Raw genomic sequence first — 21,269 nt, 5'->3', positions numbered from 1 at the left:
TCTGGAAATACAGACGGCCCAAGCCCAGCTGGGACGGCTCTTCCATAGGTGCTGGCAATGGGCAGAAGGAAGGACTAGAAGGAAATTCTCTGCCCGTCCCTGGTACCCGGAGGCACCGAGAGCCATGCCCAGCTCTGTGTCTGGTGGCCTGAGCCTAACTGGGCTTCCATCGCAGGGCTCTCTCTGCGCCTCGGCCCTCTGCGGCTCTGCCGGTGCCATCCGCTCCAGGAGCGGGGGCTGCCCCTCCTCACGGCAGCTCCGTGGCGGCTCACTCCAAACACGGCCGAGCCAGTGGCCCCGACAGCCGCTCTGCACTAATTGCTCCGGATTGTTATAATCTCATTAACTCGGCCCGTGTGGCACCAACAGCCCCGGGCGGCCACGCTCCGCGGACCCTTTAAGGCGGCCGGGGCGGTCCCTGCGCAGCGCTGACGCTCTGTCGCTCTGGGCGGCGCCGCTCCCTCCCCGTTCGCCCGCATCCCTCCCGTTCCAGATCTTTCTGGAAGGGCAGCGCCGCCCGAGCCCTGCCGGAAAGAGCCGAGGCGGCGCCGGGGCCGGGCGGGCTCCCCGCCGGCGGCGCCTGCGCACGGCGGGCCCGCTGCCGGTTGGTGCCGGCGCTCCGCAGTGGGGGAGCGGCGGGCGCGGAGCCGCGGCCGGTCCCAGCCCCAGTGCCAGCCCCAGGCGCGCGGAGCACCGGGCGCAGCCATGTCTGTGGTCGGCATCGACCTCGGCTTCCTCAACTGCTACATCGGCGTGGCGCGGAGCGGCGGCATCGAGACCATCGCCAACGAGTACAGCGACCGCTGCACCCCGTGAGTACCGGCGCGCCCGGGCCCCGCCCGCCGGGGGCTGCCCCGCGCGTCCCCCCGCCGGATCCCGGCCCGGCCCGGCCCCTGGGCGGCTGTGCCGGCCGAGCCGGGAGGCGGCGGAGTGCCCCTTCCCGGGAATGCGTGTGCCGGGAAGCACTCGCGTGTGCGGCTGTGCGTCCCGGCTCCCGGCGGTGCCGGCGTGTCCTTGAAATCCCGCGCTGTGCCGCCGGAGGAGCCGCGCGGCTGCACGGGCTCGGGGCGATGCGCTCCTCGCAGGGCGCTGCTTTCGGGCAGCAGAGATCCCCTGGAGTGCTCGTGTCTGCCCGGCTCCGGAGTGGCTGCCAGGGCTGGGAGCGTTCCCATTAACATTTACGCGAGTGGTGGCGAGACTGGCGAGGAGGAGGAGGAGTAGGTTGATTCAGCAGGGAAGCGGCGCGATGAGTTCCTTTTCTTTAAACCTGTTCCTGCTTGCAGCGCATCTGCTGGCCCAGGAATACCGAGGTCTGGCGAGAGAGGGGGGGCACTGGGCAAAGTCCGTGATGATGGGAGACGCAAGAGTAGGTGGAGATATTGCTCCTCTGTTTCTATGGGATACGTCTCGGATTTTTAAGAGTTCCATCTGTGCATAATTTTGAAGGAGGATTCAGGAATTCGTGTAATACTCGTAACAATCGGGGGTTGGATGGTGCTTCTCTTTTTACAAAGGGACTTGTAGCCAACAGAGAAAGATGTTTCTGCTGTGCGAGACTGTAGTGACTTCAGCACTGCTTCCCTGGTCTCGGAGAAATGTAGGTTTGCTTTCTAAAAAGTTGATATTTAAAATGCAAAGAAGTTGATTGCTGAAGAGCATGTCGTCTGTTTTAATGGGAATACACTTGAAAATTGTTTTTATTGTTAGAAAAATATGCTTCTCATATTAATTCTCGAGAAGTAATTCTCCTTGTGCACTAGATATGCAGTGAGAACTGAAATTCTCTGGCCTTTCAAATGCAAAGTATCCCATGAAATTGTTGCCCAGAGAATCCTCAGGCAGCTGCAGTTTCTTTCCCCCTTGTGATGAAGAGCATTTCCGTTTTTTAGTTATTTTTGGAGTGTGTTGTTTGCAGGTAGGCTTACCTGCATTTGCTATTTTTCACACTAATGTCTGATTAACTGTACTTCCAAGATACTTGCAAAGTGATTAAGGAAGAGGTTCGGGTTAGCAATTACAGCATCTGGAGTGCACATACACTTAAAGACAGTACCTGTCACACTTGAAGTGACATTTTCACTGACCTTTTCTGTCTCAAAATGTGGCAATACAGGAGACGTTGAGGAACATCTTTTCTAGTGTTACTGTCTTGAGAGAAATCAAACAAAGGTAAATAGAAATGTAACTGGCTCATTACTGTTATGTAAGTTTCTCATAGCAGCTAAATCTTTACTTCAAGTGGGATTTGAGTGATACAGACAGATCTAAGTCTTCAATCATCAGAACTTTCCTTATTGCACATTGTACAATTTACACAGTAAATTAACATATGTGAATGTTCCTGTGGAGGTGCTCACATCGTGCAGGTACTTGAGTTAGCTATTAGTTAATACATTCTGTGATCCAGTGCTTGGGATTGTCAGTGTTAGTACAACCATGTGTATCATCCTAGAAGCTTTAGCATAAGCACTTTACAAAGAAGGGAAAAAGATCCTGCTAATAAGCCATGCATTTCAGTAGAACTTGGATATTTCCTGGCTTTTGGCCCTCCACCTCTTTGAAAACTGAACCTTGACTTTTCCTGAACTGGGAACTTCAGCAGGGCTGTTGAGTACATTCCCAGTGCTTCTGGCACGTTAAACTCGTGGCAAATGGCCCTTTCAGGTGCTCTGCCTCACACCACTGTGGTTTTTTGGGAAAACAAGACAGTTGCTGATAGCTCATGACTTACTTCACACCAGGTGTGATTAATGTGATCACATGCTGTAATTAAGATGATGTAATAAGGAATCTTGGAAACGACTGAATTTTTTGAAGCCAAGGAGGACACATTTATTTTCTTGGCATCTCTGCTTCCCAACAGCAGGAGGAAAAAACCATCCATCCCCCTGTGCTGGAAGTAACTGAAATAACCCATGGCAGGACCTGTGCTGGCTCTGAGCTGGTTCTGCATGGGGTAATGTGCAGGTTGGGCTGTCTGTGAGCAGAAGCAGATTCCTGCACTGAAAAGGTGTGATGCAATAGCATTCGTTTGTAAATCATTTGCTTGCCATGGAAATTACTCGTTTATCTGATTTCCCCTAATTATCACAAGGTGTAATTGGGGAACTGTAGCGTTGTGACGTTAAAAATTGTAAAAGTTGTTCGTGAAAGCTGAACTGCCTATTTGAAAATGTAGGGAAATGCCTTGTGTGTTTGCAGCAGTTAAATCTGGAGAAGGTTTTGGATGTAACAGAGAAGAGGTTGCTAGAAAATACAGCCAAATTGCAGTGCCCTCAGTGATGGAGAGGAAGCAGGAATCAGTCTGCTCGAGTGACCTTTATGCATTCATTAAACAATTGCATTTGAGCTGTGTGAAATCTCGGCTTCTCTGTTACTCCTGAATGGTCGTGGCCAGATCGGTTGCCTTTTGGGGCAGAGTTGTATTTCAAGTCTGTGATGCAAAGGTGCGGTGTTAGTAACTTCCAGAATAGAAAAGAACATTTCCAAAGGCAGTACTCAGAGGCCAGATGGTGGCTGGGGCCTGAAGGCAGCCTTTGCTGATCCAGGGGGATGTTCTTGGTAGCCAAGAAGCTGCAGGGAGCTGTGGATTACAGCAGAGCTTCCCGAGCCCTGCGTGCCTGGGAGCTGTCCCCTTTGTGCCTGTTCGCAGCATGGACCTGAGAGTCCTCGTTGTGGAAGCACTTCACAGCTCGTTCAGCTCCCGTGGTTTGTGGGTGTTTTAATTGTTGTTTTAGGATTGTTGCTAAGGGCTCTTGGAGTGTGAATGTGGCCCTGTGAGATTCAAGGGTTGTTGAGTCGAGAGAAGATGGCTGGTAAAGTTCAGGGGTTTGAATGAAATCTCACAGGCTTCTTAGGTTTTAACCTGTGACCCAGAAGTAACTATCAGTGCCTTTCCTTCGTGATAAGATTTGTGGAACGCTTCAGCTTTTACAGAATTCTTTACATGCAATTAAAATGGCAACAGTTGCAGTTGCTTGCTGTTTCTAAATTAATTTACAAAGAACAAAATAATTAGAATTCCACTTCAGGTTCTGGTGCTTCCTGCAGTAATGCTGTTATTTAACACATCCATGTTCTGCTGCTTGAATTTTTGTGGGTGTTCTGAAGTACCACAAAAATATTTAATGATGTTTTCTTTTAAAGCTGAATTTTAATTTTTTTTTTTTTTTTTTTTAACTTAGAGCATGTATATCTTTAGGATCCAAGACCCGAGCCATCGGGAATGCAGCAAAGAGCCAGGTAAATGGATCAAAACCTTTTTTGACTGATAAAGAAGTTCATCTTGGAGAAGATTGTCCTGCAGTAGTTTCTTTTATAGCTTAAATATTGTGTTCACCGGGGTCGGTTTGTTTTGGTTCTTTCTTTGGTTAAAAGCCTGTCCTGAAAATAGCTAGGTTGAAACACTGATAAGAGGATAGGTGTGGGGAGGCTTTACATCCAGATGGGATGTGAATTAAAGGAGAACTTTAAAGGAAGGGAAATGTGTTAATTTGTTGAAGGTTCATTTAAGGTTAATGTAGGTAATAACTTCATTAGTTCCTGCAGACAGTCACTGCAACAATATAGGATCTTAAATATTTCGCGCTGTATCAGAAAGCTCTTCTAAAATAAAAGGTATAGTGAAAATTGATGGCAGCAAGTTAAATAGATATTAAGAGAGAAGTACCTATGAATTTTTCCATTAGGGGCCATAGATTAAAAAGTAGATGATTCTTTCACTCTCCTCACACTTTGCTTTTCAGTGAATGTGTGGGGCTTGACACAGTTCAGCGTGCATTAAGCCCAACATGAAAAATTCCTTTCTGCACAGTCCTCTATGTCAGAATGTCACGGGTAATGAAAATATCTTTGCCACAGATTGTCACAAATGTAAAAAATGCAGTACATGGCTTCAAAAAACTGCATGGAAGAGCGTTTGAAGATCCTTACATCCAAGCTGAGAGGGCCAAACTTCCCTATGAACTTCAGAAGATGCCAAATGGCTCCGTAGGAGTAAAGGTGAGAGCTTTGGTTGGAATCTCTCTGGTGGTAGAAATGAGCACTCGCCCTTGTCTTTTAACTTTCTCTGTGGTCACTTACATTTTCCTTTAGAAAACTAAATACATTCCTGTGTCTCTGAATAAGTCTGTACTTTCTCAAAAATGTCCATTGAGGTTTCTCATCAATCATATTAGTTTTCCATAGTCACATTAGCTTTTCATTTGGCCTTACTAGATTTATCTTCAAATCTGTATAATTACAGTGTGAGATTATTAGTTCCCATCAGACATGCAGAAGTCAAGTGCTAGGAAAACAACATAATGCTCTGAATATGAAATTTGAACAAGTTATCTTTAATTTGCTTCCAAACTAAATGGCAGGAGTGCTTGGGATTGCTGGAGAGATGATAGCTTGTTAGGAATTCAGGACACAGAATCTCCCAGGGAGGCTGAAGATTCAACCACATTTCCTGAGCAGGGCAGGATTGTTGGAATTGCCTGGTTTACACCTTCCCGGCCTCCTGTTGCAGGAAGCAAATGTTCCTTGGGCTTGCTCCAAAACTTGTATTTTTAGCCTGTGTAATAGCACAATGTGATCCTACATATATTATGCTCTTTTTTTTGCTGTTTTTTTTCTTTAATTTAAAATACACGAGCAGCAGAAATACTGTAGCATTGTGAATAGTCCCTTGAGATAACTGAGGTTTTAAGCTTCCAAAAAAAAAAAAAAAACCAAACTAAACTGTTGAAGATTTGTTGTAGGGAGCACAGATCAATAGACAGGGTGTCTGGACTTGTGTCTAGAGCCCGGTGTTCAGTGGGTCTCAATGCTCAACATCACAAATAATGCCCAAGCTGCAAATCTTGAGAGCAAAGTTGAGATGATTGATCGCAGAATTCCAATTCTCTGTTCCAGGTGAGGTACCTGGATGAAGAGAGACTGTTTGCAGTGGAACAGATCACAGGAATGCTGCTGGCCAAGCTGAAGGAGACTTCGGAAAGTGCTTTGAAGAAACCAGTGGCCGACTGTGTGATTTCAGTAAGTTGTGATATATTTATTGCAATCCATAGGCAGCTTTATGCAAGCTAGGACCATTTGTACCATGGTGCAGTAAGAGGTACAAGTAGTGGATAGACAGAAGTCACGTTCCCAAAAATGGGCCTTTGTTGCAGGTTTTCCAAATGAGAATACTTCTTGAAACATGTGTGAGGAGCTGAAAAGGTTGTTAAATCAAGAGTATATTTTCAGGAAGGACACAGTGCTTAAGCTGATGCAGTCTGTCTCCAAGGGCTACAGACAGTATTTCTGATTACTGTAGTTCTTGTTACAAATGGGAGCTGTCCTAGGTGTAAGCATATCCTCCTTGCTTCCAAAGAGCCTTCCTAAATTCTCCTTAAGTTTCTTTCTTGCTGTGTGGGTGAACCCTGTTGTAGTGCAGTTGAGAGTCACCTGAACTTAGGGATCTGTGGGTCATGCTGATAATTTGACACACCCAAACCACTTGGCTTTATTTGAAAAAGTAGTTTTATTTTGTTGGATACGAAGTCCTCTGTGTGCTTTTCACATGGTCTTTGTTTACTGGCCCTGGTGGGAAGTTTGGGCATGAAGGATTGCAGTTATCCCTTCTCTGTCAGGCAGAGCCATGGGAGCTGGAAAGCTGTGTACTTGAGCTGTTAGAAATCTGCTTTGATCTTTTTTCTTTGCTTCCTTACACTGGGAGAATACCTCCCACACACCCAGGGATCCTTGGCAATGCCCCATGGTGGTAGCCAACAAAACACACAACAAAATGGAGCTCTGCGTCTGCTGAAGAGGTGCCAGCTGATTGCAGCCAGATCCTAAATGGGCTCTGATGGTGCTGTGGCTATTTTTGGTGGCACCAAACCTTGTAGCACACTGTCAGCTGGCACTGTGGTGGCAGTGATAGCTGGAAAAGGGAAAGAGGTTCAAGCTGGATTCATTCCATCTTTGCTGGAGTGCTTCTGCCATTGACTTACTGTGGGGCTGTGTGTGAATATTTGTTGGGTTGACTTTGTCCTGCACAAATGTTTCCAGGAACTGGTGATGATTTTAAGATGAAAGACTCATTCAAACAGTCTGAGAAAGCATTTTCAGGATTTTTTGTGTGTTAAAATCTGCTTTATTTAAAACAACCCTGGATGCAACTTCATTTTTGTCATATTGTGAATTTTTAATTAAAATATGCACTAAAATGAATTAGCTAGCTGTTTTATTCAGACAGCCTTATTAATTTGAGGTTAGTTTATAACAGTTTTTTGTGGCAATGACATTTATAGGATAGCTTGATGGACAAGTCTCACCACTCTAAATTAAAAAATGTGTATCCTATAATATCCAATGTCATTTTTGGAAACAGGTCCCTAGTTTCTTCACTGATGCTGAAAGAAGGTCTGTAATGGCAGCTGCACAGATTGCAGGATTAAATTGTCTGAAGCTGATGAATGAAACTACAGCAGGTAAAGGGCTGGGACTTTTTTTTTTGTCCTTTGAGGCCGTTCAGGCTGTTGAATGTGAGGGTGATGACACCCTGCTCTTACACAATTGGGAGCTTGGGAGAGTGCTGTCCAGGCTAGTACTGCCCATTCCAGTTTGGGAACTGGAAACACAGCACTGGGGTGGTGTGCAGCACTTGAGAGGCAGCATGAGAGCTGGGGTTTGCTCACCTGAGCACAGTCACACTTGGGAATGGCTTTGGAAATAAACCTGGGATCTCTAAAGTTGTGGCAGTCCTGTCAGCTGTAGCAATAGCACAACTGTTTCTATAAAGTAATTTACTCCCCTCTTCTGGTTTTCATGAATTCTAAGGTAGAGCAGAGAAATACGTAACACTTCATGGGGACTAAAGTTGGAGCTGCTTAATTCAGTAATTTTTATTTTTCTTGATTCTCTTTGTTTTTAGAAAGTCCAAAAAAGCTTTCCAAATGAGTGCTGGTAGTGAAAGCTTAGATTTATGTAAACTAGTCTTCCAAAACATTTCCTTTATTTCTTGGGCATATTTGAATTTTTCAAAGCTAAGGCATTTCAAGGGAGAGGTGTAGGCTTGAGTCTTAATCTGTGCAGTTTCATTAATTGCAGTGTTAATTTGGCTACAAGCAGAATTGAAATACAGAGAGAGTCTTTATTAGTGCTAAACCTTCACTTGACATCTTTCTCTCTTGTTAGTGAAAAATGTGTTTTCAACATGATTTTGATTTTTAATAAGAGTTATTAAGGTCTTTAGAAAGGGTGAGCATGGGCAGTGTCTGTCTCTTGGTGGTGCTTTTAATGCATGGTCTGCAGCTGTGTGTGCCTTCCCCTTACCTTCCATGGGTTACTGTTTTCCAGTTGCATTAGCCTATGGAATATACAAGCAAGATCTGCCAGCCTTGGAAGAGAAGCCAAGAAATGTGGTCTTTGTAGATATGGGGCATTCTGCATATCAGGTTTCCATCTGTGCTTTTAACAAGGGAAAACTGAAGGTAATCTTTTAAGTTGTGTATTAGAAGCCTGAAGTATTTAAAACTCAAAATACTGCTCTGTGGAAAGATTAGGTTTTTTTTAAAAATAAACATCTATAGAAAATATTTTTAAATGTGGAATACAAAACCTTTCTGTTACATTTTGGCTGTTTTGGTTACATCAAGTCAGTTTTTGTAAAATGTAGAAGTGTAGCATCCTAAAGTGTGTTTTGGAACATGCTTGATAATTAAGGACACTGCGCTGTTTTTGTGTCATATTCCTGAAATGTTTACATATTCAGGGAGCCTCTTAAATGTTGTATTTGTGCAAGTGACTCACTCATGGGAGATTCTTGAGCTGTCTTGAGATGCTCTGAAATGTTGGGGGTTTTTTTGGTGCCATCCATGCCAGTTCAAAATCTAAATCCAGTGGGATGTGAAGCAAAGCTGAACAGTCTTTGCTTCCTGGTTTGGAGACTTCTTTGTCTGTGACCTACTAAAAGCCGAATGTTTTTGTGAGCCTGTTTCTGGTAGCTAAATGCCATCTGAAGCCGTGTGGAAGGTGATGATGGCACTTGTTGCTGTGTTGAGTAAATGACACAGCACAAACCTTGTCTAATAACTTCTGATCTTGTTCTTTGACTTCTGCCAGGTCTTGGCCACTACCTTTGACCCTTTCGTAGGTGGCAGGAATTTTGATGAGGCTTTGGTAGATTACTTCTCTGAAGAATTTAGGACAAAATACAAACTGAATGTAAAAGAGAATCCCCGAGCACTGCTGCGATTGTATCAGGAATGTGAGAAGCTCAAGAAGCTGATGAGTGCGAACGCGTCTGACCTTCCCCTCAATATCGAGTGCTTCATGAATGACCTGGATGTCTCCAGTAAGATGAACAGGTACTGGGTGTTGTTCCCACTGAGGGACAGGGGGTTGTGTCTCTGAGCAGCCTGGTAACACCAAGCACTCTCCCTGCCCTGCAGAGCTCAGTTTGAGCAGCTGTGTGCTGCCCTTCTGGCCAGAGTGGAGCCTCCTCTAAGAGCAGCCATGGATCAAGCCAGTAAGTAGAAGTTACTTGAGGTACTGCTAGTAATCCAGTAATTCCTGATCTCTTTAATGATTATCTTTTCAATGTATTTTTGTATTTATTAGAATTGCAAAGCTAAATACTGAAAAGTTAAATGTAAGTTCCATTCATATGCTTGCCATGAATGCATGATCCCATTCCCGCCTCATTTAGTGCACATGCTACTCTGCAACCTTGGTTATTGACCCTCATTCACCCTGTGTCATGGAAAAGGTTGGCACTCTGAATTTATTAAAAAAACACCAAACAACCAAACCAAAATGATTATGGTAAAATATATTGTTCATAACTGCAACCTTCTGGCCAGCCTGTTCCATGTGGTACTTACATATCCTCACTGACCTGGTAATTTGGCAGTATATTCTTAAATTGAATTGCCTAAAGCATGTGCCAGTAACAAAGTTTTTTTGGTGGTTTTTTTTTTTTTTTTTTTTTTTTTTGGTTGGGGTTTTTTTTGTTTGTTTGTTTGTTTTTTTTGGTTTTTTTTTGCCTAATGTAGTGTAAAGGAGAAAATTAGACTTCAACAGGAAAGGTCTTACCCCCAATTCCAGCACCTTCAACTAAAAGTGAAGAATTCTGCTGATATCGTGAATTGGCTTGATAGCAAATACAGGAATTAAAAACCTGAGTAACTGCTGAGCAGAGCTATTCAAGGACTGGCAATTGTTTGAGATTACTTCATACACATATCCTGATTCCAGAATTAAAAAGTTAGCCTTCAAGCACAGTGTGCTATTTTTTAGATCTATTGGCTTGAAAGGTTTTATTTTCTCTTTTGGCAAGCAAAATTAAGCCAGACATAACATGAGATCTATTTGGGTTTCATTTTGTTGGTTTTGTTTGGGAGAGGTGAGCTATTGTCCAGTAGTGCAGAGGACCCAATTTTACCTTTCTGAGTTCATGTACAGCAAAAGGGGGATGCACATGGACAACGCACTTTAAAGAACAGCTGTTCTCATTGATGCTTGGCTTCTGCATTTCCCAGGTTTATGCAACTAGAAAACTTTGTAGCCTACAGGAGGGACAAAGAGTTTTAAAGATCTTGTCAGCCCTGAATACATTCAGTGCTTGTTCCAGTGTCTAGATAATAGAACTTTTATCTCTTTTTTTTCTTCCTTTTTTGTCCAAAGATAGCTTTCTGATACCTTGATGTTAACTTTAAGGGCATGTACTCTCTTTTCTAGAACTTCAGCGTGAAGATATCTACAGTATAGAAATAGTAGGTGGGGCTACTAGAATTCCAGCAGTGAAGGAACAGATCTCTAACTTTTTCTGTAAAGAGATAAGCACCACGCTAAATGCTGATGAAGCTGTTGCAAGAGGCTGTGCCTTGCAGGTATAGTTCCTGAAATAAAACTTTAGTATTGCTTCTTTAACATAATGTACTAATGAAATACAACTAACCACAAGCAAAAGGTACTGCAGCTGTAACAAGATGCAGAGTCTTACTTGTTCTTGCACTAATTGGTGGCAGTGACCGTGTCAGAAATGATTCTGTTACATTCATTAATTTGCTGCTGTGTCATGTGAGAAGGATGGGCTTGTTAAAAAGACCTGTTAAATTCTGCTGTTCCACTTCTGTGTAGTCAGTTGGAGCCTTTGCTGGGTATCTTTACTGAAAATCACTGAGGGAATAACATCTCTTTAGTTAAGTCTTTCAGTTCAATTAACTCTAGGAAGTTTCTGTTTAAAAAAAATGTCTGTGATAAGCAGGACCTCCATATGACCTATATGATGAGTATTAATTCTTGCACTTGCTATTTAATTGACTACACGGATATAATAAATTTTTGGTCTTTTTTTTTCTTTCCTAGTGTGCAATTCTTTCTCCAGCTTTTAAAGTGCGTGAGTTTTCCATCACAGATGTTGTTCCTTACTCTGTAACATTGAGATGGAAATCATCCTATGAAGAAGGAACAGGGTAAGTTGTACAGTGCCTACAAAACAGTGTGTGTTTGGATATAAAGAAAAATGCTGACATTTTAATTTTCTTTCTTATCATTTTACCTTTTGGTTTCCAGTTACTGCTTAACAATTGAAAATACAATTATTTAAAATGTTGGGGTGAAGTTGCCAAATTTTTAATAAGTGTGACATAAGATGCAGAGTCCAGCTTTGAGACCTAGAGGCCTTCAACCTCCAAATCTTGTTAAAAACTGTCTTAAACTAAATCACTCAGTTGCTTGGTCAGCAGGGCTGCTGATTGTTAACATACCTTGACTTTGATTATCCATGAGGTTATGCTCAGAGGTTTAATGTTATCTAATGTTTATTGCCTTAGGGAGTGTGAAGTCTTCAGTAAGAACCATGCTGCTCCATTCTCAAAAGTAATTACCTTCCACAAGAAAGAGCCTTTTGACTTGGAAGCTTATTATACCCATCCACATGAAGTGCCTTATCCTGATTCCAGAATAGGTAAGGACATGGGAATAAAACCCCCATCCCTAACTCCTGTTGATACAGGAAAAAGTGGTTCTCACTTTTTATAAGATACATTACTTCCATATTTTCTAGCTTACAGAAGAGCTTAGGTTCTTCAGAAAGGCTCAGCACAGGAAGTGTAGTGAGCAAACGATATTGACATCTGTCATGCCATCTTTTGACATGCCTAAAAAATTTCTGTATTCTTCCTTCTATCTTTAAAGTTTCTGAATGCTTCAAAAGAAGTAGGCACAAAGAGTTCAGTGCTCTATTGTCTGGTTCTTTTAGTCTCTATAAAATTGATTAGGATCTTATGTACCTGCCAGCCTGGATTTTTTCAAAGAAATTGGATCGAAGGACCTGTTGCCTGTCTGGGTAGATAACTTGTCTCATGCTATCTGTCATGTCTCATTCTGTTAATCTGAGAATGTAAAATATAGGTGTTTCCTCAGTTTAAGCATCTTTAGTAGAGTCTAACAAATTAGATGGCATAAATAAGTTTCCTCTTAGCTAATGCTACCTTACTTGCAGTTATTAGTACACTCCTCGGGGTCTTTAATTCATTTTATTCACTGATTTATGAATCGGGTACAAAGTTGCTGCTACCTGTTTGGCTGTCTATGCAAGAAGTCTGTGGTCCTGAGGAAGAAACATTCTCCTTTACATATGGACATCATCTACACTTCAATTTTCAGCAAGTTGCAAAATAAAGTATCAACCCCACTGCTTTCAGAAACCTTGCTAAGCACTGTTCATTTTCCAAAAAGTGTAGTGCAGCCTATGTTACCAAATTTAAGCAGAATATTTTATCTCTGTTAACGTTTTGTTTTTCAGTGTGAAGTTTGAGTTACGTGGACAAAAGAAACCATTTGAGATGAATCAGAGTAGTTTCTCTAGTGTGGTGGTTACAGAAGGCAACAGAGAAGTAGAACACCTAGTAAAGTACTGCCTTTTTTTATGAAATACAGATAAAGGAAAAACATCTTACTAATTATCAGTGAGCTGATAATAATGGGGGAACCAGCTTCTGGTTTATTTACCTGCGGTTTACATTGTAGGATTGTCAGCTAAGTAGAAAGTTTCCAAATAATTTCAGTTACAACATGAAGTTGCTGTTTAAATTAATACCCTTAAAGGAATTTGTGTGGGTTTTTTTTCCCCTCTTTCTCTACATTTTGGGACAAAATTAAAGCCACCTCTGTTGTTTCCAAGGGCGTTTCACTATTCAGAACGTTGGTCCCCAGCACGACGGCGACAACTCCAAGGTGAAGGTGAAAGTGCGCGTCAACATCCACGGGCTGTTCAGCGTGGCCAGCGCGTCCATCATAGAGAAGCAGAGCGTCGAGGGGGATCACAATGACACCCCCATGGACACCGAGTCAGCAAGTAAGAACCAAGGCAGAGATGAGGAGCTGGTATGTAAAGCTTGTAAACATCTTCACTGTCATTGTGGCAACAGAGCCTATAATTGCAGGGTAAATGGCCGTGTTTGGCTTCTGACAGTTATGCTTCTCCACCCTTAAATTACTTCTTTGGTTATGTAACACATTTCTTCTTGTCTATTGCTTAAGTGTGGCACTAAGAACAAAGAATGGAAAAATGGATTCTAAAAGAATAGTTTTTTCATTGTTTTTATAATCTCTCTCCTAGTCTTAGCATTATCTAGTGTCACTAGCAAAAGGCAGAGTATTTAGTGAGATCTGTTGGCAAATTAAATCTAAAGGTATTTATTGCCTCACAAAGTATGTTTTCAATGAGTGAAAAATAGATGGTATTTCTTTATACCTGGAAAACTGCACTGCCTCCTGAAAGTAGCTCCCAGTGACATGCAGCTGTGCCCCCTTGCAGTGCAGAGTTGAGGACTGGGTGCCAGGGAACGCTTTGGAGCTGGAAACAGCAACACCAGCGCTGACCCCATCAGCCTTTCTCCTAGGATTTGGCCTTAGCTTCTCCCACCTTAGCTGGATATTCTGCAGGAATTCGAACAAATGGTTACACAACTAGCATAACATAATTGGTATAAGCAACTTCTTAAACACTACACTGCTTTCCAGGAATGTGGGCATATTTGAAATGCTGAGCATGGTGCAGTTCCTTGTGGACAAGTGCTCCATATACAATGTTGGTAATCAAGTCAGCAGAGGTTGGAAGTGCTGGAGCTGGCATTTAGTGTAAGAGGCATGTGGAGCTTACTGGGAGTGTGCTGAATTCAGTGTGAGAGTAGCTGCTTCCATGCTCAGGCTTTCCATTTGTAGCACTTCACTCATCTAACACATCTTCTGTTTCACGATGGTGCTTGTCAGCAATTACCTTTCAGTATTGAGGATGATCCTCTCGACTCTGAGGAGGAGGTTTGTCTTGTCTGTGTGTCCTGTTATCCCCTCTCTAGCTATTTCCTGTAGGCAAAGCAGTTCCTTCCAGTTGTTGGCTTTTCTGTGTGAACAGTAAGAACAGCAAGTGAGGATTTAGATACTACTTTTTTCCTACTCTCATGTGACAGAACTTTAAATTTGGTCGAAGTAGTCTTCTTATTTTCCACTTTAAACTGCAACATAGGCACCTGTGCTAGAGTTTGAAATCCTTAAACAATTGTTCTTATTATGTTGCAGAAATAGTAGTAAATGATTCTACATGCATATGTAGTTTGTGAATCCAGAAATACAAATTCTTTGTAATGGAGGCAATCTTGGACCTTTCAGACCTTAGCTATAGCTTGTTGTTTATTAATGTTCTGGATCTCTGAGTATTAGAATGATCCTGAAAATATCAGGCTTACCCATTACTATGTCATTAAAAGTGTTTTTGAGTGATGACATGGAGCTGTATTACTTAAACCAAGTGATCTGCACTAGTAATTTAACAATCAGATTGTTAAATTTAGAATAAGGCATAAGTGATAAACTTACTGAAAAATTTAAGTGAGGCTCTCTTTATTTTGGGTGGCAAGGAGGGACAATAGTTGCTCTTGTACTCCCAAGAGGGTACCACTACAGAAGCTAATTTTTATTGATTTCACAGACAGATGGAGGTAATAATTGCAGTGATTAAATGACTTCTGCTTTGGGTTGCAAACCTTAAAATTTAGGTCAAAAGTGATAGGAGATCACAAGTTCTGGCTGTTCCACAGAGAATCCATTGTTGTTTCCTGTGTTGGTTGTGTGTTGCTAGAATGTTCTTTGATTTCATTTTACATGTATTTGTTTCTAATTTAAAGGGAGTATTCACAAGATTTAGTGTAATTATGTAATGGGGACAGACAGCAACATCAAGTAGCAGAGTAGAATCTTCATCTAATTTGAAAGATATAGATAGAAATACTACATCAAAACACCTGTTTAAACATGGTGAAGTATAAATTTTTAAGATTGACTGTGAAGCTCATATGTTGTCTGTGATTCACTGTAATTGATATCAGTCCTAAATCTTACAGCAAACTTTTGCATTCAGTTATGTAACTCTCTGCAGGATAAAATGCAGGTTGATCAAGAAGAAGGTGTGCAGAAAAGTCAAGCTGAGCAACAGAACCAAGCAGATGAGGAAACTGAAAATGCTGGAACTGAAACAAAGGTTTGTATTCAGTATTGATAGGATATTTTTTGCCCAGTATTCTTACACTTAAAGTGATTTGCTAGTTGGAAAACATGGGACTGTGTTTAGAGGGACAGCTATATTGAAATGGATAAGTAAGGAATCCTACCATAGCACTTTAATTTTCAGCATAGCATGATTAAGACTTCGAAGTAGGTTTCTGCTGTTTAACCTGGTTTTTGGTTCCAAACAAAGGCAATAGTGATTTTGAATACAGAAGAATAATTAGGTGCTTAATTTACATAAGATTAATTTGTTGCCGTCTTAACTAGTTTCATTTGTCTCTCTTTTTTGAGCATAAACATAGTAATAAAATCCTGGAAGTTTCTTAGTAGTGTCACTCTTTTCATAGGCTACTTCTGGAGAAAAGCAAGATCATCCCTCCCAGCCAAAGGCTAAAACAAAAGTGAAGAGTATTGACCTCCCTATACAGGCAAGCCTCTGTAGGCAGCTGGGACAAGATCTGATCAATTCCTATATAGAAAATGAGGTAAGCAGTATAAAGAGGTGACTACTCAAATTAATGTCTCTGGAAATAAGAGATAAATAATTCTAATTTAGAATTCTTTAGGAAGTTGCCCGTAATTGTAACGGGTTTTGTTGTGGTTTGGGTTTTTGGTGAAATTACTCAATTTCTCTGGATTAAACTTAGACCATTCTGGTTGTGCTTGTAGTGATGACTTACACAGAGGTAAATGTTTTTATCAGTAATTGTGAATTATCAGGCCTTTGCCAGGTTCTCTGGTACAGTTTCAAGAGTAGTCACTAAGCTTAACACTTAAAAATGCTTTCAGTTTTCAGTGTGCCTTTCTCCACCCTAGGGGAAGATGATGATGCAAGACAAACTTGAGAAGGAGCGAAATGATGCTAAGAATGCTGTTGAAGAATATGTGTATGAATTCAGAGACAAGCTGTGTGGAGCCTTTGAGAAATTTATCACTGAAGAAGTAAGACTTGCTTATGTTCAATTGCTGGGAGAAGTTCCTTTGAATTTAAAAATTTTGAGTGTGAGTTCTGTGGAGGCTGCAGGGGTCTCTTGGACTAGTTTTGGAATAGGAGATGGCTTGACTTCCCAGCAGTGAAGCTGAAGTTAATGCTTCCACCAGGCATTTGACTTGCAGAGTTCTTTACTGCCTGAGAAGCTCCTCAGTGGCAAGGAAGGAGTGGGGATGCAGGCAGAAAGTAAAAACCCTATGGTCAGCATAGGAAAGTAGGACAGCTCACCACAAGCTTCTGAATGGCATGAGTGGGTAGGAATTAGAAGGAAATAAACAGATAATATGGAACACTCTTGAGAGGTGCATGGACTGTCTTAAATAGCCTCAGGGCTGATTTTAGAACTGGTAAAATTCACCTGCAAATCACACGAGTAGGGTTGTCATGCCTTTCTCATCCCTGTAAAATTGTGGCTTTGAAGTCTGTTAATTACTGTTTTCCTTCACTCTCACTTTGAATATTTTAAGCTGATGAAGTCCTTTTTTGAGTAGGGTGGATTTGTGCCAGGGAGAAAAGTCTTATTTTGATGTGTTCCCTTCTGACTTGGGAGTGTCCTTAATTTGCTTTGTAGGACTCAAACAAGCTGACCTTGATGTTGGAGGACACAGAAAACTGGCTTTATGAGGATGGAGAGGACCAGCCAAAACAAGTATACATGGATAAGCTTCAGGAATTAAAGGTAAGATTTTAAGTTGTTTTCTAGAAAACTCACTCATATTCAGAACTAGAAGTACATTTTAATGTGAGTTGTGTTCCTAATTTGAAAATGGTTGAAATGAAGCAGACTTGTCACTAATGACAATAGATTTAATTGCTATGGGAATTTTCTGTCAGATTTCTTATAGTCTGAAAGAGGCTTTTGAGTAGTTTGACTGCACTCCTGGGTAATGATAATTACATTCCAGAATATATATTCTGTTTTCCCTGTTCTCAGTGATCTTCTTCAGATGTATAGTAAGACCAATTTCTGGGTCTAATATCCAACAATAAAGGCTCTGGAGTGCTTTAATAGTAGCTTCCATTGTATAATTTGATTATTAATGACAGACACCACCTAAATGCTTCAGATTTTAAGGATCTAATGGGGAAAATGTGAGTTCTGATGAATAACTACCTACTTTGTTGTAAGTCGAAGTATGTGTCTAGCCCTTGGGTTCCAGCTATTTACTCTCCAGTTACATTTCCTCAAGGGGAGGAATAACTGATGGAAACAGCAGTGTAGATCCAGGCAACTGCCTGGATACCAGTATTCAAGAGAAGGAAAAAGCAAACAATGGATAGAATAAGAAGTTTTCAGATTAACTACTTGAAAATTAAAGCATCCATTACAGCCTGACTAGTTTCTGTTCCAAGTGCTTTTCTTAAAACAGCAAAATACCAAGCCTAGAAAGGACAGTCGCTATTCCTGTGTTGAAACTTCTGCTTTTTTTTTGTTGTTGGACTAAAGCAATATGCAAAGACTTGGCTCTTTGAAGGGGTGAGAAAGAGGCGACCTTCCTACCCCTGCTGCATTGTATTCTTAGAGCAGACTAAAGGAAATACGTGTTTTGTAAAGATCTTTGTGCTTTTTATTCCAGAAATTTGGACAGCCTATCCAGGAAAGATGCATGGAACATGAAGAGAGGCCAAAAGTTCTAAATGAACTGGGGAAGAAGATTCAGCTCCTTATGAAAGCCGTAGAAGCATACAAAAATAAGGTAAAGCCAAATTATTTAGCTGTTCAATGATTGTAGGTGTTTTGATTTTGGCCGTAGAGTGTTCTGTGTTTAAACAGATCCTGTAAAGTTACCTCTTACACTGCTTTAGAAGGGCTGTTGTACTATTGCTCCTGAGAACTTTAAACTTGTTCAGCATTGCTAGCAGAAAGAGCTTCTTCTTGAGAACATAAATCAGAGATTTATGTGTTTTTATGGTGGCTGGTACCACCTGAAATGGACCTCTGAATTTACAGCTGTTACCAGTGTTTCTATAACTTAGAAGAGTAACTGAATTGGGTGAGCAGCATATTTTAATTGGTGATACAAATACCTCTCTCTCCTTAGGATGAAAAATATGACCACCTAGATCCTGCTGAGATGGAGAAAGTTGAAAAATACATTAATGAGGCTATGAATTGGTTGAACAGCAAAATGAATGCCCAGAACAAACTCAGTCTAACTCAGGATCCAGTTGTCAAAGTGGCAGAAATACTAGCAAAATCTAAGGTAAAAACAAATAATTGTACTTGTTGCATTCTCAATCAGTTTTTCCTGAACCAGATTATAGCCTAGATCTGAGCTAGAATTATACATCTGCAGACATTTTAAAGCTATTAAAAGATCTGTACAGAGGGGGCAGCAGTTACAGCACTCTTCAGTGCTGCCTCTTGATTTACAGAAGTACCTCTGCACAAGCCTTTTTAAAATACCCTGAGTTACAGCACCAGGTTTCTACAGAATGGGTTGTCACATAGAGGTTTGTAGCAAATCAGAAGCTCCTCAGGTAGTGAGAGGCTTTTTTTGAAGTTTCTAGACTACAGAATAGAGAAGTCTGGTCCTTGAGAATGAAATTCCAGGCCATTAGGGACCAGAAACAAATTAGAGACATTGTAGTTGAGTGCAGTTGCTGTGCCACCAAATGACCTTGCTGTCTCACTTGTGTCACAACTAGGAATTGGATAGCTTCTGTAATCCCATTCTGTCCAAGCCCAAGCCGAAGATAGAACCTCCCAGTGACGGGCAGGCCAAAGCTAACGGGGAGCACAACGGGCCAGTGAACGGACAGAGCGCTGCTGAAACAAAACCTGAACCAGCCAAGGACAACCCTCAGCAGACCAAACCCCCCGGAGAAATGGAAGTGGACTAAATCTTGCATTTCTTTTACTTCATTAAAATAGTGCAAGTAACCACAGGGTCCATTCTTTTTGTCTGGTACACACCTCAGATGTTCAGTTATTCTTAGCCAAACTTCTGTCATTTGTTGCTGAGTAGTTTTGAAAGTGTTTTATATTAAGTACACCTCTGATGTTCATTTCCACTGATGCTGCTTATGTGGAGCTTTAGCCAAATGTAGATTGTATAAGTCAGTTGAAGCTTTCCCAATATATTTTATATCAAACATACAGAATTGATATATAAATGGCAACAATCTACCTTATTTAAAGCTTTTATTGTGGATAAACCTCAGCTCCTTTATTCAGGAAAGGATACTGTATTGCACTACTGATGCTCAAGTGTAGATCTAATCGCATCTTTATTTTGGAAAAATATTGGAATCGAAGTGGCAAAACCTGTCACTTGAAGCACTGACCTTTTCTAGTTATTGTATTGTTATAATTTAAATATTAAAATAGAGGTTAGTTGGCATACCACTCCATCTTGTTGATGTACCATGAGAATTGTACGGTCTTTTTCATAGGAACTGAATACGAGCTTAAGTCTTCATTGCAAACTGCTCCAGCACTGTGGCTCTGCTGTGCGCTGGAATCCCTGGTCTCTGCACATTGCTGTACATACCCTACTGAGCTTAGGACAGGGTGATGCTGGTGAGAACAGGATGAAAGGGGAGAACATTCAAGGCCTGCTGCATAGCTTTCCCTTGAAAATGTCTTATTGCACATGGAACTATTTCCACCTCTTTTGTTTTGAATTCAATTTACGTCTGATCGTATCTCATCCTGGGGAGGAGAAACAACAGAAACAGTGCTGTGCAAACTGTGCAAAACCCTGATTTTGAGGTGGCTTAAATGCTGTTTGGTGCAAACTTGAAAGAAATGCTCAGAGCTTATTTAAGCCTTGATGCTCAGCATGTAAATTTTTTGGTCAAGGACCAAAACGAACTTAAAAACTGGATATTATTACCCCAAAGGTGGAATCTACCTGATGAACTTGCATAGCTTACACTTAGCTTTGGTCATTTAGCTCTCTAATGAAAGTGTCTACAATGTATTACACAGTAGCATCACTGTTTTCTTTGATAAGTCTTAAACGTTTTCAAGGTCCAATCTATGTTCCAAATATATTCCAAATGCTTCTGTCAGTCACTGAGGTGCTGCAGCACTTGCTAAAGCCAGTCACTATTGACTTCAAATAGCTCTTCTGTTACCAGAGTGGGAATGAGCTACTCTAATTAAGAAAAGTGGTTTCTTTACCTAGCATAAGAAACTAAAATAAGTTGCAGTGTAATGCTTCAGTGACTTGAACTCTGTCCCAGAAAGAAATTCAGATGTTAACCAGGCACTCCTACAGCACTTCTCCCATAGGAGGTGTTGCTGTTGTAAACAAGTGAAGAACCACAATCTTGTTTCTGCCTTTGGCAGCCATTTTATCTTCAGCTGTGCCCTTCATCTTCTGCCACTGTTCATGCTACAGAAAGTAACGACCTCTAGGAGAGGTGAATTCAACTCTCCCATATTTTCACAGAAAAAGGAAGCGTCATTGATGGCTGTACATAAATCTGCCAGTCTAGTTCAAGTACTGGAATTGTATCTTCACGACTGCCATCAAGTGACTGAGATGAATGTAGTTTGCTCTCGTTCCTGTTCCTCTTCCATGCAATCAGTGTGGACGGTCTGACACTGTAAGTTTACGTGTTTAATGCCCTTGAACAAAAACTGAGTGACTTTGAGGAGAGCTGTTCTGCAGCTCCTCTGCAACCTCAGTCCTGAATTCTACCACAGTAGTCACACCTCTGGTGCTGAGAAGAGACTGTACTGCAGCATCAGCTGTCCTTTTCAGTCAGGCTGGGCTGGCTTTGGTCT

General features: G+C 41.6%; 1 protein-coding gene and 1 long non-coding RNA gene across 2 annotated transcripts; one reads left to right on the top strand and one right to left on the bottom strand.

Moving 5' to 3' along the window:
• Nucleotides 1-593: 593 nt before the first annotated feature.
• On the top strand, nucleotides 594-19,885 carry HSPA4L (heat shock protein family A (Hsp70) member 4 like). Its single transcript, XM_053940141.1, has 19 exons — nucleotides 594-812; nucleotides 4,185-4,242; nucleotides 4,861-5,001; nucleotides 5,899-6,021; nucleotides 7,361-7,460; nucleotides 8,329-8,462; nucleotides 9,094-9,338; nucleotides 9,423-9,499; nucleotides 10,711-10,862; nucleotides 11,341-11,447; nucleotides 11,808-11,941; nucleotides 13,160-13,362; nucleotides 15,413-15,514; nucleotides 15,888-16,025; nucleotides 16,357-16,482; nucleotides 17,103-17,210; nucleotides 18,109-18,228; nucleotides 18,574-18,735; nucleotides 19,181-19,885. The coding sequence occupies exons 1-19, from the start codon at nucleotides 706-708 to the stop codon at nucleotides 19,373-19,375; spliced, it is 2,532 nt and encodes an 843-aa protein (XP_053796116.1). The 5' UTR covers nucleotides 594-705; the 3' UTR covers nucleotides 19,376-19,885.
• On the bottom strand, nucleotides 13,369-15,379 carry LOC128786685 (uncharacterized). Its single transcript, XR_008430434.1, has 3 exons — nucleotides 14,258-15,379; nucleotides 13,733-13,917; nucleotides 13,369-13,525 (listed from the first exon to the last, which is right to left on the bottom strand). It is a non-coding gene; the product is annotated as an uncharacterized LOC128786685 (long non-coding RNA).
• Nucleotides 19,886-21,269: the final 1,384 nt, after the last annotated feature.

The sequence above is a fragment of the Vidua chalybeata genome, chromosome 4, assembly GCF_026979565.1.
Source record: "Vidua chalybeata isolate OUT-0048 chromosome 4, bVidCha1 merged haplotype, whole genome shotgun sequence".
Taxonomy (NCBI): Eukaryota; Metazoa; Chordata; class Aves; order Passeriformes; family Viduidae; genus Vidua; species Vidua chalybeata.
Note: the sequence above shows the minus strand (reverse complement) of the source record. Positions and strands in the feature narration are given on the sequence as shown.